The sequence below is a fragment of the Stenella coeruleoalba genome, assembly GCF_951394435.1.
Source record: "Stenella coeruleoalba genome assembly, chromosome: 10".
NCBI lineage: Eukaryota > Metazoa > Chordata > Mammalia > Artiodactyla > Delphinidae > Stenella > Stenella coeruleoalba.
The window spans coordinates 73,496,336-73,518,153 of record NC_137156.1 but is presented as its reverse complement, the minus strand read 5'-3'; the positions used below and the strand labels follow the sequence as shown (position 1 = coordinate 73,518,153).

The 21,818-nt window shown below is 37.8% G+C and overlaps 1 protein-coding gene across 1 annotated transcript; it reads left to right on the top strand.

The window, feature by feature from the left end:
* The first annotated feature begins 675 nt into the window (after positions 1–675).
* Positions 676–21,445, top strand: ARF4 (ARF GTPase 4). Its single transcript, XM_079933155.1, has 6 exons — positions 676–1,024; positions 8,587–8,667; positions 9,119–9,228; positions 15,382–15,453; positions 16,977–17,102; positions 18,928–21,445. Exons 1-6 carry the CDS (start codon positions 958–960, stop codon positions 19,012–19,014), a joined length of 543 nt encoding a protein of 180 aa, XP_079789281.1. The 5' UTR covers positions 676–957; the 3' UTR covers positions 19,015–21,445.
* Positions 21,446–21,818: the final 373 nt, after the last annotated feature.

Sequence of the window (21,818 nt, the reverse complement as noted above, 5' to 3'; positions counted from 1 at the left end):
CATGCTTCTTCTGGGAGAGAAGAGATACAAGAAAAGCCTTCCCCGTTGGCTTCTCTTAAAAAGCTTCAATAGTCGACGAAAATGTCTCGGAGTTCTCTTGTTCTGACAAAGGATTAGGGATCTTCAGTATAACCTGGCGTGGGGACCGAGGTGTTTAGGCCTAGCTTCATATGGGGTTGCTACAGCCTCTGCCCCTGCACGTCAGCTTTTAACAAGTTATCTCTTGGGAAAGCAGGGCCCGTTTTCACCCCTCCATTAGGGCAAGTGTGTGGTCCCGTGCGTGAACCGCGTACCTTCGTAGAGCAGGAAATCCCCTACGCGCGTTCCCTTGAAGAGGCGGAAAGAACGGAGGTTCACTACCGAACCCATAATGCACAGCCCGCCTTTCCGGAAGCAAGGAATACAACCGCCAGGATGCATTTCTCTGCGCAGAAACGTCCCTCCTTGAGTCTGATTGGACGTGATGAAGCGAGGCAGTGTGGGACCGTGTCCGTCGCCCTTTACACAGGGGCTGACTGGCCTCGCCCAACTCCAGGAGCCACGTCCGGGGGGGTGACGCCGGCCAGCGGCGCAAGTCAGCGAAGATGGCCAATTCCCCTGGTGCGCAGGCGCACTGGTTCGGGCAGCGCCGGAAGCGCAGGGGGATGGGGCGACGGTGACGCGATTCTGTCCGCGTTGGAGGGGCCGGGCCGCTGCCGGAGTCGCCGCGGCTGCCGCGTGACGTGGCATAGCCGAAGATTTAACGCCAGAGCCGGAGCAGCCCCGCCAGTCGTCAAGCAGGTCATCACCCCGCTAATTCCTTCCCGGAGGGGAGCTCCGTCCTACACATCGGCTGGCGAGCCGTCCCTGCGGCCCTCAGCTCCTCTTTCCTCCCTGAGTTTGCCGGGAGCGTGAAAGAAGGCTCGGGGTCGCGCCAAACCCCTTCTGCTTCTGCCCATCGCAAGTGCCACTACCGCCATGGGCCTCACCATCTCCTCTCTCTTCTCCCGTCTCTTCGGCAAGAAGCAGATGCGCATTTTGATGGGTGAGTCAGGGCCTGAGGGAAGAGGCCAGGCCCTGGTGGGGCGGCCGAGTCTCTATGCTTGGGGCGGCCTCGGGGCCTGTTTTTTTACCCCCCGTCAGCTGTGGTGGGGGAGGGGCGGCGGGCTGGGGGTCGGGAGGAATTCTTAAGGGGGAACAATGGGGCGAAGGGTGGGCGGTCGCCCGAGATCTGTCGAAGAGGCTGGAACGGGGCCGCGGGCAAGGTTTCCTCCTTCTGGGTTTGGCTTTCTCTTCGTGGTCTTATTGAAAGCCCGACACAGTTTCGCGGAGATGTGAGAGTAGCGAACTGTCGGATCTTGCCGAACCCGAAAGACACTGGCGAGGCCCATTCTGTGAGTGCGATCTGGCTCCCTTCTTCCCCGGGTGTGGGCAACGGTCGGGAGGGAGGCCGAGCGATTCCAGCCTTCCTCCTCCCCTTTTCTGCCCCGTGTACACACTCTGCACACTCCAATGGTGTGTGAGCGAGCGGTCGCCGAGAGCCCGGAGCCGGCCGGGGCAGGAAGTGACCGGGCCCAGTGCGGTGGCAGGGGAGCACCCACGGTTTCAGTAGAGTCCGGAGTCCTCAGCGCTCACTTCGCTAAACTTTCCTTCGCTCAGGATTCCGCCTCATATTTTTTTTCTTTTCCTTATTAATGTTCCTGAAAACTGAGTTTATCATGAATGTTTCGTTTGGCCACTCTCAAGGGCTAAATATATTTGGTTTACTCCCTTTGCTTTTAAAACTATGCAGTTTTTATACAGCTGGCTAAAGTTTAATGAAAAAAAAAAGGCTTAGAAACTAATTCTTTTAAGCCGGTGACAGATTTTCAGTAAGTGAACATCTTGACGCATAACTTTAGGGAGGCCTTGTTAAGCAGTAATTACAAGGGTGTTTTTTAAAAATTCTTATGGAAAATGGGCTTTTTAAAAATTGCTTTTTAGGGTCGGTTTTTCGCTCTGCTGAGGGAGAAGGGGCTTGTCACTTGAGTGATGTAAGCAATGCCTCCCTCATAGTACTGTGAGTAGTCTTTACATCACAGCTAAGCTCCATGGACCTAAATAATGCTATAATTAGCCTCGCTAACTTTAAACATTGAATTTTGTTGGTTCATTAGCTTGTTTTCTAGAGAAGTGCAGTGGGGGAGGTTTTATTTGAAAGTTTCCCAAAGCAAGGTTCAGTAGTATTTCAAGGTATGTGAAGATAAAGGGTGTGCACATTTGGTTCTTTTTTCACTTTCCTCTTATTGCAGCTTATTCACAATCCATGAAACAATTGTTGATAATTCATTCACAAAGATAAATGAAAATGTTTTCTCTTTCAAAGTTTGTCAGGTTTCAATTATGAAAAAGAATTATTTTAGCAGGGTAAACATATTATTTAGTCTTTAAAAGTGCCTGAAAATCGACCGTCTAAAAAAGGATCTGAAGTCACTGGGAGAACTTTGGACTGTGCTAAATGATTTCCAGCCTGTTCCTTAAAGAGATTAGCTAGTACGTGGTTCTGTTCCTGGAAGTGTAGTGTGTTATATTTGAAATGTAATGTGTAGTATTTTACTAAAGATTTTTTGTAAATTGTTGTTTCTCATTTCACTAGTTTTTTGTGACGGCTGACAGTTTCAGAGGGAGAAGAAAGGTAGAATTATATATGCTATAAGCACTTTCATATATTTACTATATTAGGGGAGCATTTCTCTCCTTTACTCCCCAGAAATGATTGATAGAAAATGGAAGAAGAAAAGTAACTTTGTGCATTTGTGCAGGGAATAGAAGTCATGATTTGAAATTATTCATTCATGTTAAATGTTTTATTACTCAGGTTTGCTGTTCTTGTTTTGCACTTTAACTTAGGATAATTAGGTTTCCTTGATTAAAAACAGGTTAGTCACAAGGTCACCTTTTATGGTAGCTCATCAAAGGAAGTATAACCTTATGGAGAATATGTGTATGGATAGTGAAATAGGTGATTTGGGGGTTTGATCATTCTTAGATTTTTATATCTAGCTTTATGAGTGATAGCATATATAATAGATCACTTTTAATGTGTCTGCCCCTATCCTAGTTTAGAATTACCAATTAATGATTGTTTTTTCCATATTAATTTTCTTTGACAGGCATGTGTTCTTCCTTTTCCTTTATATGGCTTAGTAAAATTCATGCTTTCTTGAGTCAGTGACCATTTTAAAATGTTGTTGAAAGATAGCAGTTAACTATTGAATCTGGTTTGCCAAATTACTGTTGGAGAAGTTTTAAATTTTATTTGTACACACTTTCCTAAAAGTTAAAGTAATTTTAAAAGGTGTTTGAAGTTGCAGCTTATGTTAACTAATTAAAATTTTTTTTTCTTTTTGACCGTGCTGTGAGGCATGCGGGATCTTAGTTCCCCGACCAGGGGTGGAACCCACGTCCCTTGTGTTGGAAGCATGGAGTCTTAACCACTGGACCGCCAGGGAATTCCCTAATTAAAAAATTTAAAATCGGGCTTCCCTGGTGGCGCAGTGGTTGAGAGTCCGCCTGCCGATGCAGGGGACACGGGTTCGTGACCCGGTCCTGGAAGATCCCACATGCCGCGGAGAGGCTAGGCCCCTGAGCCATGGCCGCTGAGCCTGCGCGTCCGGAGCCTGTGCTCCTTAACCGGAGAGGACACAACAGTGAGAGGCCCGCGTACCGCAAAAAAAAAAAAAAAATTTAAAATCAACACAAGGTATCAAATGTAACATCACTTAAACTATAGATTGACAGAAATTTTGTAGTTTTACAGAAAAAAATCTTGTAAATGATATTATTGAGCTTAAATTCAAAGATGACCAGTTTTCACCTTAGATTTCTCATGTAGTCCGTCATTATCCTGTTTTAAGTCTGATCTCCATATCTGTGGTGAGATGTAATTTTGGTAAATGACTGCCGAAATTTTGTTTATATTTGAAACAATATGTTCTGTAGAGGAAATACTAATTCTCCTCTCTTTGAACTTGCAAGTTCTTGCCCGTTGAAAAGCTGAGAAAGTATTGCTTTCGAAAAGATTGCTAATACATACCAATGTAGTTTTGTGTTGTCTTTCATGTGACAGTGGCTTTTTGGGACCAGAGAGGTTTTGGAGGAAAGGATCTTTTCCCAATTTGAAAAATACTAACAATATTTTAAAGTGAGTGGTGTCTCATACTTTTTTCCTAGCATATTTTATAAATACATTTACTATTTAATTTTAAATTTTTGGTCCTGATTCTAAAAATAATGTCCTTATTGTTAAATTTAGAAAACATGAAAAACAATAAAGTGATAATTTCTTATCATTCCACCATTCCACTTTTAATATTTGTTATATTTACTCTCAGCCTTTAAGAGGAGGTTTTTGTTTCTCCAAAATTGTAGTCCTTTTGACTTAGTTTATTATGACCATCTTCTTAGGTCATTAGTTGAAAACATAATTGCCAGCCTTTAAAAAAGGGGGGGGCGTGTCTTCTGATTAGTTATGTGATATAGGTAAACAGTAGAAAAGGCAAAAATCCTTAGCTTCATGCCATTAGAAGTTGATACAACCACCCTTAGGTGTACCCTCCTGCATTATTATAAAGTATGACTATCAGAGGCTGATAATTTGCTGTTAATTAACACATTGATGAAAGTGCTGATACTCCTGACCTGTTAGGTAGAAGCAAAACTCAAGGTCATTATAGTTTTTCTGTACATCTGGTAGCCTCAATTTCAGTTTTGATGGTCAAACCTCTGAGGAATTAGATAAAATATTAAGATAGTGTGTGTCCACCAAAACACCCTAAGGGCAGGATGGCAATATATGAATACTATTTGAGAGCTCTGGCATCAGACTTAGGATTGTTTCTTTTTAATTAAAAAAAAAATTGAGATGTAATTCACATACTATTCCTTAAAAGTGTACAGTTCAGTGGTTTTTAGTATATTCATAAAGTTGTGTAACCATTACCACTGTCCCCCTCCCCGGTACCGCACAGCTTGCGGGACTGGGGATCTACCTGGACCACGGGGCAGTGAAAGCCCGTAATCCTAACCACTAGGCTACCAGGGAACTCCCACCACTGTCTTAATTCTAGAACATTTTCATCAGCCCAGAAAGAAACCCCACACAAGATAGCAGTCACTCCCCTCCTCACCCCTCCCTCTTGCAACCACTCTTCTGCTTTCTGTTTCTATGGGCTTGTTTATTCAGGATATTTCATATAACAGAATCATACAATATGTGGCCTTTAGTGTCTGGCTTCTTTCACTTAGCGTGTTTTCACGATTCATCCATATTATAACATGTATCAGTACTTCATTCCTTTTTACGGCTGAATAGTAATTCTGTTGTATGGATATATTCCACATTTTGTTTATCATTCATCAGTTGATGGAAATGTAGTTGTTTCCACTTTTTGGTTCTTATGAATTATGCTGCTGTGAACATTCATGAAAAGTTTTTGTGTGGGCATATGTTTTTAATTTTCTTGGGTAGATAAGCTAGGAATAGGGTTGTTGGGTCGTTGTTAACTATGTTTAACATATTGAGGAACTGACAAACTTTTTCAAAGCAGCTACACCATTTTCCATTCCCACAGCTATATATGTATCTAATTTCTCCAAAAGACCTAGGGTTTTAAAATCTGTTTCACTACTCCTGTGATTCTGGGGATGTTTCTGAATCTCAGATTTTGCATCTGAAAAATGGAGAGTTATTGTGAGAATTAAATTACAAAATGTATGGAATCACCTAGTATTGTGTTTGGAACACAATAAGCACTCAATTTTTAATTATTGAAAAATTATGAAGTTTTTTTCAAGCTTCCTTGTAGAAAATTTGAGAGATAAAACATGAAGAAAAATATCCTAACTGAAACTTAACTGAAAATATACTTTTTTATTCTCAGTCGTTTTCTTTTCTGCGTTTGGTGGTTTCTCCAAGTTGAGATAATTGGAATCTAATTTTAAAACTTAAAATATAAGTATTTCTTGCTGCCTTAATTTGGTAGACATACTTTTTAATGATTGGCAAAGATTTTGGGGAAAGTTTTGCTGCTTTTAACACTCTGGTTAAAGTGCAGGTCCAGTCAAGGAGAACAAGTAATTCCAGTATATCTTTCAAAACAGTGACTTGTTTATGAGGGTGAGAGGGAGGGGAGGACGTTACTGGACTGTACAGATTAGAGTCTTATCTTGGCTAGTTGAGAATTGGTTATAGTTTCATTTTGTGGAGAAATTTCATTGCCAAATATTGCAACAGTAAGGAAATACATACTTAAGAAATCACTAAATGGGCACAGAATTGTTAGACCAACATATTTTTGAGTGAGGAACTATATAATGAGTGATGATATACATTAATTTGTGCATCTTAAATCTCACAATAGAAATACCTTTAAAAAAACCTTCTGGTTTGCATTTATACAACACTAATTTATTTATTTATATATTTATGGCTACGTTGGGTCTTCGTTGCTGCTCACGGGCTTTCTCTAGTTGCGGCGAGCGGGGGCTGCTCTTTGTTGCGGTGCGCTGGCTTCTCATGGTGGTGGCTTCTCTTGTGGAATGCGGGCTTCAATGGTTGTGACTCGCAGGCTAAGTAGTTGTGGTGCAGGGGCTCAGTTGCTCCGCGGCATGTGGGCTCTTCCTAGACCAGGACTCAAACCTCTGTCCCCTGCATTGGCAGGCGGATTCTTAACCACTGCGCCACCAGGGAAGCCCTACGTTTTTTTTAAACTAAGGTCTGAGGTCAAGTTGGACCACCAGTGAGGACTGGTGTGTACCTTAGTTCTCAAAACTTAACACAAGTGTTTTTTGTAATCATTATTTCAGTTTCAGTTCTTCCTACCTGGGCTAATGGCATTTGGACTTAGCTAAAGGTGAATTTTGCTTTATTTTAAAATTTGATCAAAATCTCCTGAGGAGGACTTAGGCTCTAAGGGACTTAGCTTTTTCTAACAATGAAAATATCCTGTTGTTCACCTCCTCATTTTCTATATTTTTATTAAAGATGCCAAACTCTAAGGTAGCTGCTTTTGTTTCTTTGTATATTTTTAGAATTATGTTTTCTGATATGTTTGCTCTTCTGTTCTGTAGTTAAAACATAAAACAGTTCCTGTTAACAGTTGGTTTTTCTTATGCCCGTGAGTGAGGGGGCTACTCGTTCTGACTAGGAAGTGTCATAGTATTTTGGACAGAATAAACAATCTCAGTATGAAGAAGTGGGGAACAGAGTTTGATCAGAGGATAGAGGAGTAAGAAAGCATAAAATGCCTGAGTCTCCAGGGAGATCTTTTTTTTTTTTAAGCAAGGGTTTCCTGTGCTAAGTCATGCTCTGATATAAATACTAAACAACAACAACAAAACTATCCTTAAAAAACAAACAAAGAAACACGAAAAACTATCCTTGCTTAAATCAATACTCGGTTGAATTGATTTCAAAATCTGTGATAGTGTTAATCTAGGTGGCCAAATGTGATATCCTTAGACCAATAATATTCAGTGAGGTTTTTAGATATTGACCTTCCATTTATGAAGGCTTTAACAAACAATGTAGAATATGCAGCTTTTCAGAGATTCATACTTAAACATTTAATTTGCTTTTCACCCTCTTCTATACCTTCTTGTTGTAGTATGGATTTTTTTTGTTTTGGAAACAAGTACATTCCTCCCTACTTATATCTGCCTGCCTCAAAGGAATTATTTTAAGAATTTAGACATCATATTGGAGATGAATATGACAAGGCCTTCTTTACAACCCAAATTAACCAGTCTTTTGTTATCATTTCTGCACATGTGATGTTGAAATGGATTTAGGTAGGGGTAAAATTGGCCTCATCTTCCTTTCTTACATATATATTTTTTCCCCTAGCATCAAGACCTTTTACCTAAAATTTGCTTGTTATATTAAAGGAAATTGAGTTTTTGAATCTTAAAGATAGTTCTTAATTTGTTTTTATGTGTTCTCTGATTCAACTTATAATTTGTGGTTTTTTTTTGTTTTTTTTGCGGTACGCGGGCCTCTCACTGTTGTGGCCTCTCCCGTTGCGGAGCACAGGCTCCGGACACGCAGGCTCAGCGGCCATGGCTCACAGGCCCAGCCGCTCCGCAGCATGTGGGATCTTCCCGGACCAGGGCACGAACCCGTGTCCCCTGCATCGGCAGGCGGACTCTCAACCACTGCGCCACCAGGGAAGCCCTATAATTTGTGTTATTAAAAATGGTAGTAGTTCATAGAATTAATGAGGACTTGAATTGGAAGAGATCTTAGATTACTTGATCTAGTCCCCTTATTTTATAGCTGATTTCTCTGACCTCTTTCCCAAAGTGATTTGTTTAAAGCCATTCAACTATTGTGTGGCAAAGCAGATCTTGAGATTAGACCTTGTGCTGTCTCTCTAGGTCTAGAAAGAAAAATGGAAAGGCTTTTGTAGGAGGTGTTGCCTTTGGGAATCAGAAATGAGGCGATTTCATTTCTAACTCATTTGTGCCTTGACCAGTCAGCTTTTGCTTTCAAAATAAAAATTTGTTGTAAAATTGTTTCTTAATGTGTGCTTTTGGTCTAGATTTAAAATCTGAAATGTCTTTTTCTAGTTGGGTTGGATGCTGCTGGCAAGACCACCATTCTGTATAAACTGAAGTTAGGAGAGATAGTCACCACCATTCCTACCATTGGTAAGAAAGTTTACAGTGATTTTAATTTATATCATAATAATGTATTATAAAGTAAAATAGAATATAGTTTAATTCTGACTATTTTTTTTTTTCAGAGTAGTTTTTGGTTCACAGAAAAATTGAAAGGAAACTGCAGAGATTTCCCATATATCCACTCCCCCAACACGTGCATAGCCTCCTCCATTGTCAGCATCACTCAGTAGATGAACCTACATTGACACATCGTAATCACCCCAAGTCCATATACCTTAGGGTTGTCCTACATTCTTTGGGTTTGGACAAATATACAATGACATATAGCCATCATTGTAACTGTCTTGGGCTTTTACGTTTGTTGATTATCTATTAGGACTTTAAAAAAAAGCAATTCTGGGAGAATTCCACAATAAAGGGATTTATTTTCTGAATGACATTGTGCGCAGCAAACTTTTTTTTTCTTTTTTCTCTATAGGTTTTAATGTGGAAACAGTAGAATATAAGAACATTTGTTTCACAGTATGGGATGTTGGTGGTCAAGATAAAATTAGGCCTCTCTGGAGGCATTACTTCCAAAATACCCAGGTAAGTTAGGAATGCTATACATTTTTATAACTTTTATTTATATGTTTCATGTTCCAAAGTTTATGTTAATATATACTGTTTACTTGGATATTGGTGTTTACTCCATGAGTTGGCATTCTTCTTATCACTATTTCCATGTTCTTCAGTGGACTCTCTCATTCATGCCTTTGTAGGCTAAATAACTTAGGGTGGAAGAGTTACATAATTATCGTAGTAATATTTTGGAAGATGAAGTGGGGTGGTTCTCAGGTTTGAATTAGATGTTTCTTCAGTAGTTCTATTGGTTTCATTCTTAGTTTAGGAAGTAAGATCTGTATAACTTTCTGTCATTGTAGTTTTAAATGAATGTAATACAATTAATAGCCCTTCATTTAACCCAGTTAAGTGTTTACTTTATTAAAATACATTAAGAAAAAATATATTAAGGTAAATCTTCTCTGTTGATTTGTACATGATTTTTATATTATCATGTAGTATGTATAATGCTGGCATGGTAGAGACCTTAGTGATTCTGTAGAGCAGGAATTCTCAAATTTGACTGCACATTAAAATTACCTGGGGAGTTTTAAAAATCCCAAAGCCCTGATCATAACACCTGACCACTTGAATCAGAATCTCTGGGGAAACACAAAAGACCCCGAATAGCCAAAGCAATCTTGAGAACGAAAAACGGAGCTGGAGGAATCAGGCTCCCTGACTTCAGACTATACTACAAAGCTACAGTAATCAAGACAGTATGGTACTGGCACAAAAACAGAAAGATAGATCAATGGAACAGGATAGAAAGCCCAGAGATAAACCCACGCACATATGGTCACCTTATCTTTGATAAAGGAGGCAGGAATGTACAGTGGAGAAAGGACAGCCTCTTCAATAAGTGGTGCTGGGAAAACTGGACAGGTACATGTAAAAGTATGAGATTAGATCACTCCCTAACACCATACACAAAAATAAGTTCAAAATGGATTAAAGACCTAAATGTAAGGCCAGACACTATCAAACTCTTAGAGGAAAACATAGGCAGAACACTCTATGACATAAATCACAGCAAGATCCTTTTTGACCCACCTCCTAGAGAAATGGAAATAAAAACAAAAATAAACAAATGGGACCTAATGAAACTTCAAAGCTTTTGCACAGCAAAGGAAGCCATAAACAAGACCAAAAGACAACCCTCAGAATGGGAGAAAATATTTGCAAATGAAGCAACTTACAAAGGATTAATTTCCAAAATTTACAAGCAGCTCATGCAGCTCAATAACAAAGAAACAAACAACCCAATCCAAAAATGGGCAGAAGACCTAAATAGGCATTTCTCCAAAGAAGATATACAGACTGCCAACAAACACATGAAAGAATGCTCAACATCATTAATCATTAGGGAAATGCAAATCAAAACTACAATGAGATATCATCTCACACCAGTCAGAATGGCCATCATCAAAAATTCGACAAACAATAAATGCTGGAGAGGGTGTGGAGAAAAGGGAACACTCCTGAACTCCTGGTGGGAATGTGAATTGGTACAGCCCCCATGGAGAACAGTATGGAGGTTCCTTAAAAAACTACAAATAGAACTACCATATGACCCAGCAATCCCACTACTGGGCATACACCCTGAGAAAACCATAATTCAAAAAGAGTCATGTACCAAAATGTTCATTGCAGCTCTATTTACAATAGCCCTGAGATGGAAACAATCTAAGTGCCCATCATCGGATGAATGGATAAAGATGTGGCATATATATACAATGGAATATTACTCAGCCATAAAAAGAAATGAAATTGAGCTATTTGTAATGAGGTGGATAGACCTAGAGTCTGTCATACAGAGTGAAGTAAGTCAGAAAGAGAAAGACAAATACCGTATGCTAACACATATTTATGGAATTTAAGGAAAAAAAATGTCATGAAGAACCTAGGGGTAAGACAGGAATAAAGACACAGACCTACTGGAGAACGGACTTGAGGATATGCGAGGGGGAAGAGTGAGCTGTGACAAAGCGAGAGAGAGGCATGGACGTATATACACATGGACATATATACATAAGGTAGATAGCTAGTGGGAAGCAGCTGCATAGCACAGGGATATCAGCTAGGTGCTTTGTGACTGCCTGGAGGGGTGGGATAGGGAGGGTGGGAGGGAGGGAGAGGCAAGAGGGAAGAGATATGGGAACATATGTATAACATTCACTTTGTTATAAAGCAGAAACTAACACACCATTGTAAAGCAATTATACTCCAATAAAGATGTTAAAAAAAAAAAGAATCTCTGGGGATATAAACTAGACATCAGTAGTGTTTCTCAGATGTTAATCTGCATATGAATCACCTGGGTATTTGTTAAAATACAGATCAATTCAGTGGGACCTGGCTGAGTAAGGCCTGAGATTCTTCATGTCTAGCAAGTTCTCAGGTGGTGGTGCTGATGTTGCTGGTTTGGAACCTTACTTTGAATAGCAAGGCTCTATCTAGTACAGGGTTTTTCAACAGCAGCAGTGTTGACATTTCAGACTGGTTAATTCTTTGTCATTGAGTGAGGGGAGGGCTCTCCTTTGCATTGTAGGATGCTTAGCAGCATTCTTGGCCTTTACACACTAGTTGCCAGCAGTAGTCTCCCCCACCCAATCCAGTTGCAACAACCAAAAATATCTCCACATATTGCAAAATATTTCCTGGGGACAAAATTGCTCCCTCTTGAGAACTACTGTGGTTGTCTAACTCTTATATAAGAGGAAACTGAAGCTTGGAATGACTTAATTAAGAGTGGAGAGCTGGTTCTTGTTTTACATTTTTTATTCAAGTAGTTCCCACCTCCGGTGTTTTCTACCACGAGAGGTTTCTTATCATTTTTTGTTTACTACTGGAATTGATAAAATTTTTTTAAAATAATGTATGAGGTTAGAAGCACTTCATATGTTTAAGATGTACAGATGTCTTTCTTGATCTCCAGCTCTTATAACATTGTAGACAAGTGACGTTTATTGCCACCGGGTGGCAGTGAATACCCTAGGTGAGTGGCGGGAACAACCAGGTTTAAGTAGCATGTCATGTTAAGTAAGAGGCATACTTTTTTATTTAAAAATTAAAATGTTTCTGTTCATTAACAAAGCTGTGGTTAGGAAAGATGTTTTGATATGAGTTACATGCTTTTAAAAACTTTACTATGGAAATATTTGAATGTATACAAATGTAGAGAATAGCATAATAAGTGCCCACATATCTATGATATTACCCAACTTCAATTATTAGGATATGGCCAGTATTCTTTAATCAGTACTCCTTTATAATGTATTTCACCATTTGGATTATTTTAAAGTAAGTCATAGGCATTTCACTTAGGGAACACGCTTTTTAAATACATTTAGGTATGAAGTAAAACTGCTAATCCTAAGCCTGTAATTCTTTTTATTTTATTTTTAAAAATTTTATTGAAGTATAGTTGATTTACAGTGTGTTAATTTCTGCTGTACAGCACAGTGACTCAGTTATACATACATGTATTGTTTTTCATATTCTTTTCCATTATGGTTTATCACAGGACATTGAGTATAGTTCCCTGTGCTATACAGTAGGACCTTGTTGTTTATCCATCCTATGTATACTAGTTTACATCTGCTAATCCCAACTCCCAATCCTTCCCTCCCCCATTCCTCCTCCCTCTTGGCAACCACAAGTCTGTTCTCTATGTCTGTGAGTCTGTTTCTGTTTTGTAGATATGTTCATTTGTGTTGTATTTTAGATTCCACATATAAGTGATATCATATGTTATTTGTTTTAGTCTTTCTGACTTCGCTTAGTATGATAATCTCTAGGTCTGTCCATGTTGCTGCAGATGGCATTATTTCATTCTTTTTTATGGCTGAGTAGTATTCCATCGTATATATGCACTGCATCTTTATCCATTCATCTGTCGGTGGGCATATAGGTTGTTTCCATGTTTTTATTTTTAAGCCTTTAATTCTTGACCAAGGGTAACACTGCTCTTATCCCTAGACTTGTTTAGAATGCTTTTTAATTTACTTTAACTTGCAATTAGACCCATTCCTGGCCTCTGTGGACCACCTTAGAATCAAAAGTCCAAGTACTTCTGGGACTTCCCTGGCGGTCCAGTGGTTAAGACTTTGCCTTCCAGTACAGGGGGTGTGGGTTCATTCCCTGGTCAGGGAGCTAAGATCCCATATGCCTCATGGCCAAGGAACCAAAACGTAAAACAGAAGCAATATTGTAACAAATTCAATAAAGGCTTTAAAAATGGTCCAAATTAAAAAAAATCTTAAAACCCCACAGAAATCCAAGTACTTCCTAGGGACTTCAAGGCTGCCGGAGAAAGCTTTACATCAAGGTTGCCGGATGTAATCACAGCTAAGCTATTAAAGCTGTCTTTTGCAGCACTCATGATCAGTTCTTTTAGCTGTAAAATTTAAAAGAAACTAATTATTCCATTTAACCATGCTTCTAACTTTTATTAGCAATTCAGGACACAGTGTTTATTGTAGTAAATTCCTCTTACCTCATTATATAATTCAAATTATTTTCCTGTTCTAAATATTTGGCCTTTTAAGTAATCTTTTCTTAGAGTAGCTATCTTTAGAATCCTAGCTTTTCTACGTAGACTCTTGATTTTGCTGTCCCAGGAAGTGAATAACTTAGAATTTCTCAAATAATCCTCCCTCTCAGTAATGTTACTTTGGGACTGACAGTGTTATTTGCATCTTAAAACGATAAAAACGGATTGTTAGTAGTCTAGATAAAATTAGATCCCTTTTAGAGGCATTACCTCTTCTAGAGAAGTAGGTTCTAAATAAGAGTGGTTTTGGGGATGCGAGGAAAAGGAGGAGACATTTACTAAATGCCCGTGATATGCCAAGGACAATGCTTCATTCTTTCATACCTCTATGATTATGTTTAAAAATAGGCTTAAAAAATTGGTGGTATTTTATTTTATAGAAGAGGAGGCATGTTCAAGGATTAGGTAATTTATATAACTAATAAGCATTGAATTTGGTATCTTCCCACTATGCCATACTAGCTCTGAGAGCACCAAAATTTTTTTCAAAGGGTAGGATGTTTAAAAATTAAGATTTCCTGCAGAGATAAAGGAAATGGGTTTCAAGCTTTTTAGACCAAAAAAAATTATGTCATTTAATGACCGTAGCCTAAAATAATTATTAAGTACCCTGGCAAGCTCAGTACTATGGTAATACTGAGGGGATTAATCCCTCAGTGGATTTAATCTGGTGACTTACACAAATCAGTAGTGGTACAACACAGTTTATGATAAAGTGACAAATGATTAAAAATACTTTAGGGGTCAGGGTTGTGGGGAAAATAATACTTTAGTGTATATACTAAAGAATATACTTTAGTGTAATAGGAATAGATTTTAACAAAGCTATAAAATTCATCTGCCCTGTCTCTCTCTAACTGAAAATTTTATACTTTCCCATTTGAAAGTTTTTGGAAGAGTCTTAATTCAATTAATTCCTTCCCAATTCCACTTCTTTTGTAGTATGAAATTCTAATATTTGAATATCTTTAAGAATGGTTACTGCCTTCCTTTTTGTTAAGAATTTCTTATTCGATCAAGTCAGCCTTGAATTTTTCTTGATATATTTTGCTGAAGACTTTCTTCTCCTGATTCTAGAGCTGGCAGGCAGCATTCTAGAGCAAGACTCTCTTTTCCTGATGAACTATATAAAAGCTACTGTAGTGCACTCCTTCCGCTTCTTTTTTTAGTTTCATTTTGTGCATGCTTTTGAATAAGGTAATTCAATTAGTAAATTCATGAATCCTTAGGATCTGTGGATTGTTGTTTTTCCTTTTGTGCCCACTTTGTGGCCATTTTGTTACTTCTACTTACCTGCATTTAAATGTGCAAAGGTAGGGGAAAGGTATAGAATTTATTCTTCTTAGCATAGTTGAAAAAAGTGATCAGTTGTTAAGAGGTAGATTTTCTTTTGGAAATAACATTGATAAGTTAAAATAACAAATAGTGCTCAAATCTGTAATACCCTGTCTTTTCCTTTTTTTTTTTTTTGTAAGGAGACTTTCTTCCTAACATGTTATTAACTCTTGATGTGGTTTTGCTGCCTGTGTACTTAGGTTTCATATTTAGTGTGTGCTTTAAATTTAACTTTTAATTTATTTCAGGGTCTTATTTTTGTGGTAGATAGCAATGATCGTGAAAGAATTCAGGAAGGAGCAGAAGAGCTGCAGAAAATGGTGAGAATAGTTTTTAAATTTATCATTTCCAAGATATGTTTTTCTGGGTGATAGTGGTGGTGTTAGTGGTCGGTACATTTTAACTGTAATTTGATTACATAAATCAACTTTTTAGAGCTAGAAAGAACCTTGAAAAACTATATATTATCACAAGTTCTTAAGACTGCAAATAAAAATCTCCTGTAGAGCTTTTAAAACAACTCATGGATGAGCAGTTACTTCAGTAAGTTGGGAGGAAGGCCCAGTTTGTTTGTAGAATGCTCCATGGGTGATTTTGATTCATATCTCTGGTTGAGGATTTTTACTTTAGTCCGGTCTTTTATTTTCTAGTTATAAAATCTCCAGTTTTGAAGCTTTTGTGACCTAGGAATCCTGGTTCAAATCCCTTGTTCCCAAGGTCATTGGGTTCAGTTTTCTCTATACTATACCTATAAAATATACTTCAAAATGTTACATAATAGCAACCATGGTAAAAGAATTCCACCTAAGGCATGTGGCATTTTGGTTGATGGTGGCATTTTGGCCTTGCCAAATATTGGATAAATGTTTTCATATGTTCATACTGTTAAAAATCCTGAGGGGGAAAATTGTTGAGGAACTTTGCTAGAGGAGCGTTGTCATGGTTTCAGACTTGTAGGTGTAAAATATTTACTGAAATATTCTCATTCAGTGCTCCTAAGACTGGAGTGCAGTTTGTAAAACCATTGTGCCAGTATGTGTGTAACTGGTGCTTTTTTTGTCTCAGTTAACTATTACCCCTTCTACTCTTTTTTTTATTTTGTAAACCGCTTTATTGAGATATAGTTCACATACCATAACTTCACTCATTTGAAATGTACAAGTCAGTGGTTTCTGGTATACAAAATTGTACAATCATTACCACAATTGAATTTTAGAACATTTTCATCACCTCCAAAAAGAAATCCTATAACTATTAGCATTTGTTCCCCATTCCTTCCCCCATTCTACCCTACCTGCATAAAATATGTGGTCTTTTGTTACCTTTTTAAACTTTTTGTTTCTTTTCACTTAGCATAAGTTTCCAAGTGTTGTGTCATATATCAGTATTTCATTCCCACCGGCTTCTGCTCTTGGTATAATTCTTGTATTTTACATGATACTACTAATGCCCTAATCACTGTATTGTTTTCCCACTGTCGTTGGATCCAACTGGCTGGAAAGGATAAAAGTCCAAAAAGAATCATCGTCTAAGTATGTTTACTACTGAGTACCATAAGATCCTGCCATAAATGTTTATTCCCGTGTGTGTTTCTGGTCCTTGCCAATCCTGACCCTCCATGGATTATCATCAAGACTGAATGAATGATTTACCTTAACGGAGTATAGGATGATTGACTTGGAAAATAGTTTTGCTTTACTTGAAGGTGTATGATTATTGATTTGATGTTTGATAATGTATTTAATGTTGAATAAATGATGTACATACGTAGGAAGCCTGTTTTACTTAGTTTGTTACAATAATTGGATTCCAGTTTGGTAGTTGTTAATGTCTTTATTTTCAGCTTCAGGAAGATGAGCTGCGAGATGCTGTGTTGCTGCTTTTTGCAAACAAACAGGATTTGCCGAATGCTATGGCCATTAGTGAAATGACAGATAAATTAGGTCTTCAGTCTCTTCGTAACAGAACAGTAAGTTTTTGGAGTTTCATGTTAATCTCCTGACTATTAGATTATTAGCATAATTGTTTAAGCTGATATTTAGTTTAAACATTTATTAGTTAATTGTCCCCTTTGAAATAGATGATGAGCACATCATTTAAAAAACTACAGGAGGGCTTCCCTGGTGGCGCAGTGGTTTAGAGTCCGCCTGCCAATGCAGGGGACACAGGTTCGATCCCTGGTTGGGGAACTAAGATCCCGCATGCCTGGCAGCACAGCCAAAAGCAAAAAACAGAAAACACTACAGTAAGAGACTCTTGCTTATATAAAAATGAGCCCTTTCAGGCTTTATTGCAAACCTTTGTAAATGTTGTATTCAACTTTAAAGTACGTTGATATCTTCTCCATTCTTAAACTTTTTAATATATATCCTTTAAGGATCCAAAGGTTTTAAATATCTTTATTTCGTTTGACTTTTGTTAACATTTTTTATTTTTTATTTTTTTGTGGTACGCGGGCCCCTCACTGTTGTGGCCTCTCCCGTTGCGGAGCACAGGCTCCGGACGCGCAGGCTCAGTGGCCATGGCTCACGGTCCCAGCCACTCCGTGGCACGTGGGATCTTCCCGGACCGGGGCACGAACCCATGTCCCCTGCATCGGCGGGTGGACTCTCAACCACTGCACCACCAGGGAAGCCATAGCAGCCATATTTTAGATAATATTTTGTACTGTGTGTGTGGTAGCACTAAGAGCTTGTGGAGGGACCTGTAATTATGATGTTAAACAAGTTTTGAGTTTAAAATTATAAAAAATATCTACTTGCTCTCCAATAGCTTTACCATTTGAGATCAGTGGTTTAAATATTGGCGAAATACAATATATTGTTTTATTTATAAAGATGATATCACAAACTATTATTACGGTTTGTGCCTTACAGTAGTTTTTCATTAACTTGTCAACAAGGTGAAACTGTGGTGTGGCAATAACTGTATACACTGTTTAAGATGTCCCAGCCCAATTTAAATAAGACAGACTGTAAATGATGCAATTTTCCATGCTGTGAGGATATGAATTCATGCCTTTTTCCCAGCCTTCTAGGTTATTGGGGTCCTTGGTATTAAAGTAATAATTGGCAGCATATGGTAGACTTGAAGTGACTTTGCAACATTAAAGCAAGGTCTTTATTTTAAGGCAAAATAAAACTGGTCAGTAAAGAAAATTAATAAACCATCCCTAAAAGGTAATTAAATTGCTTTCTAGGTCTTTTTCTTGGTATTTGAAACTTTTCATGGCATTTCATACAGTTACTGAAGATAATATTCATAAACATTTTAAAGATTGGAACTTGTGGGGGTACATGAGACTAAAGATAGTGAAACTCCCGAAAAAGCTTGCCTCTAAAATATCAATAATCCCTACTCTTTCAAAATTTTGCCTCTTCTACTCTGAACTTAGTTTTGTGGGAAACAAGAGCATCATAAGGACCAGGTGGGTAGTTTATTAGTTACTAATCTTCCCATGAATTTTCTTTTCAGATTAAGTAGTAGTTGGTTAAATGTAATGAATGGGTAGTAGTAGCTTTAGATATGAGAGGAGTTTTGTGAGAAGCAAGAGGTGGGAGAACAGTTCTAATCTATACAGTTACTGAGATCATTAAATACAAAATTAATCATTTGTGAAATATACTTTTAACACATTTACAACTTTAGTTCCTATGGCTTTATGTATTTTTCCTTTTTCTCTATACATTTATGGCACCTGCTCACTAATACCCCTGGAAAATAATTTTCTGAGTAAGGAATTTTAAACACTGGTTATATTAATCAAGTGTTTTCTTATTGTCCTTTCTTTACAGTGGTATGTTCAAGCCACTTGTGCTACACAAGGAACCGGTCTGTATGAGGGACTTGACTGGCTGTCAAATGAGCTTTCAAAACGTTAAATGAAACTGGATATCTAACCAAGGACATGTTTGATAGAATTGGTCTAGGCTTGTTACAACAAAATTAGTTTGCATCTTGGTTTTTAAACAATATGTGGGACTGGTTTGGGCAGAATATTACAGCGTTTAAACTTATTTTGTTGCCAATTATTGTTTACCAAGTATAATGTTGCCATTTAGCAATATGCTTGGTTTTAAAGAGATTCTCTTAACTTGGGGAAAAAAACTGTCCTCTTTTAATTTTACTTCCCTTAAGCCTAAATGCCTGGACATAGCTAATGTGACACCTTTAAATAAATCCATTTTGAATGTTTTTTTGAGCCCACAACAAATAATGTTTTAAAGTTATCCCCTTGCTACTTTACTGATACGTTTATCATTCCTGGGACAGTCTGCTGATTTAAAAAATGTAGCATTCCATTTGTATTTATTTTTCTCCCTTGCCAAAAAAGATTTTTTAATACTGCTTGTACCAGCCAGGGAAATGCTCCAAAACACTATTCAGGTCTTTTGCACTGAGGAACTTATATTTCCCTCCCATTATTAACTCCTGGCTTCCATCAGCCAAGCTTACCTTGGTGTGGTTTGGATTTGATAGCTAATTAGTTCTGTGCTAGTTGCAAAGAGTTCATATTGAGATGATTTTTAATACTCAGCAGATTGTCTTCCTTTATATTGTATCTTTTTTATGTTGCATGTTGCTTTTGGTATCAGCCTGACTCTTGGCCCAGTATATGATAGTTCTGCTGATGTTTTATTGTTTGTTGGTGAACATGTCTTCATTAAGAGTTTTGGAAAACTCATCAGACTCAATAAGTTTTCTTCATAACCCATTTGGAATTATTCCTAATAAAATGATAAAACATGTAATGGTGTTTGTTTTTCTTGAGTCTTGAAGATGTTTGAAATAGATTTTTCTTAGTTGATTTGCATATATTACATACTGTGAACAATAATAAAGATCCCAGTGAGTTTATTTATTGTTTGAATTGGAAATAAAATGTGGGTTGCTATTGTGTGTAACAGAGTGAGGAGCAATTTCAAGAATTTAGTCGTCTTTGATAAAATACCATTTTGATGCTGTACATTTCTAAAGTCAGATCAAGAGTAAAAAGCTGTAATAAAATGAACTGCTCCCAAAGTATGTATGCATGTGTTTGTTTCACAGCTAACATTCGTTTAAAAAAAAATTCAAGTGTTTTTTGTATCTCGTAATACATAGACGGTTAGTGATGCTGCTCTCCTGTGTAGGAGAACAAAGTTCACAAACACTTTTCTTTTTTAGCTTCACAAATTTCAGAACTTCTGCAGAAAGTGACTAAATCTTTGTCATAGGGTAGTACCTCATGAATTACGTCTGTTAATTTCTTAAGAACTCAACTTGGTAACCTTATGAGTAACTTAGTTTTTGTCTGTAATCTAACGTTTTATGTATTTCATAAACCTTGCATTTTTATGATTATTAATGGCTTAGATTTAGATAAATTTATGGATTGGAATCTTGGTTTCAAAGCCAATACATGCTTGTAAAATAATGTGTATATTTGAATTGTAAAAAAAACAAAAACAAAAAAACTACTGGACAAAGCAAAAGGAATTTAGAATTAAGTAGTTGGTGATTGTGAAACAGGTTACTGGGAGAAAGTGTATGCTAAACTTGTGTTATTTCATGTAAGTGCATCTTCTCTAGCCCACTGGATGAATTCTTCCTTCTTCCCTCCAAATAAGAAAGGTCTCATTTCTTGGATAAAACTAAGATAAGGGTATATAGTATGTGTGGTTTTTATGGGGTTCAACTAGGGGATACAAAACTTCAGAGGTTCAATGATAGGATCATAGTTAAATTACCACTGTTGTATTAATTTTTAAAAGACTAAACCAAGTAAGTCAAAGATGCTTTCATGAACTCTGAAGATAGAATAAAGAGAATCCATATAATCTTACTTTCAAGATATGGCAGCTCTTACTACTACCATTGTTGGAAATGACTGCATTAGGAATCTAAAATTGCCTAATTTTTGCTAAATGGGTTAAATAAAGATTTGCAAGATTGCTTGTTCTTTTTTATGTTTTAAAGAAAACATTAACTTGGTGATTTGGCTTTTTTTTTGTTTGTTTGTTTGTTTTTTGTGGTACGCGGGCCTCTCACTGTTGTGGCCTCTCCTGTTGCGGAGCACAGGCTCCGGGTGTGCAGGCTCAGCGGCCATGGCTCACGGGCCCAGCCGCTCCACGGCATGTGGGATCTTCCCGGACCGGGGCACGAACCCGTGTCCCCTGCATCGGCAGGCGGACTCTCAACCACTGCGCCACCAGGGAAGCCCGATTTGGCATGTTTTTACCCCAAGGAGTTATTCTTTTTCTTCAGTCCTGGTGGTAGTTCTTTGTTTTTGTTTTTAAATTAAATTGAGAAGTTCTATTTTTTTCCAAGTAGAAGTGAGTAAATGCTTTGGGGAAAAGTGTAAATTGAGAGATATTCCCTAGAATGCCTTTCACTGTGTTTTAACATTCTTTGAAAACAATGCAAACTTATAAAATCACTATCACTGTCCTAATTTATTGACATGATCAGTACTCTTTTATGAAATACTTGACATTATATTCATTGCTTACTGTTTACACAAATGTTAAATGTAGTGTTGATCAATCAAAAAGAGGTCTCTGTGACCCTCCTGTATTATACAGAACAGTTGATTATACCCACAGATTAAAAAATACTCTGTCAAATAATTGTTAAGTATGTTAACAGAGAAGCTGAAGAGGGATTGTGGTTCCCTTAAAGGCTGACTAGCAGCATCAGAGTTGAG

Coding starts and splice junctions, on each gene's coding strand:
- ARF4 (XM_079933155.1), top strand. CDS start 958: ATGGGCCTCACCATCTCCTCTCTCTTCTCCCGTCTCTTCGGCAAGAAG. Junction 15,454..16,976: donor CAGAAGAGCTGCAGAAAATG/GTGAGAATAGTT, acceptor CTTTATTTTCAG/CTTCAGGAAGATGAGCTGCG. Junction 17,103..18,927: donor AGTCTCTTCGTAACAGAACA/GTAAGTTTTTGG, acceptor CTTTCTTTACAG/TGGTATGTTCAAGCCACTTG.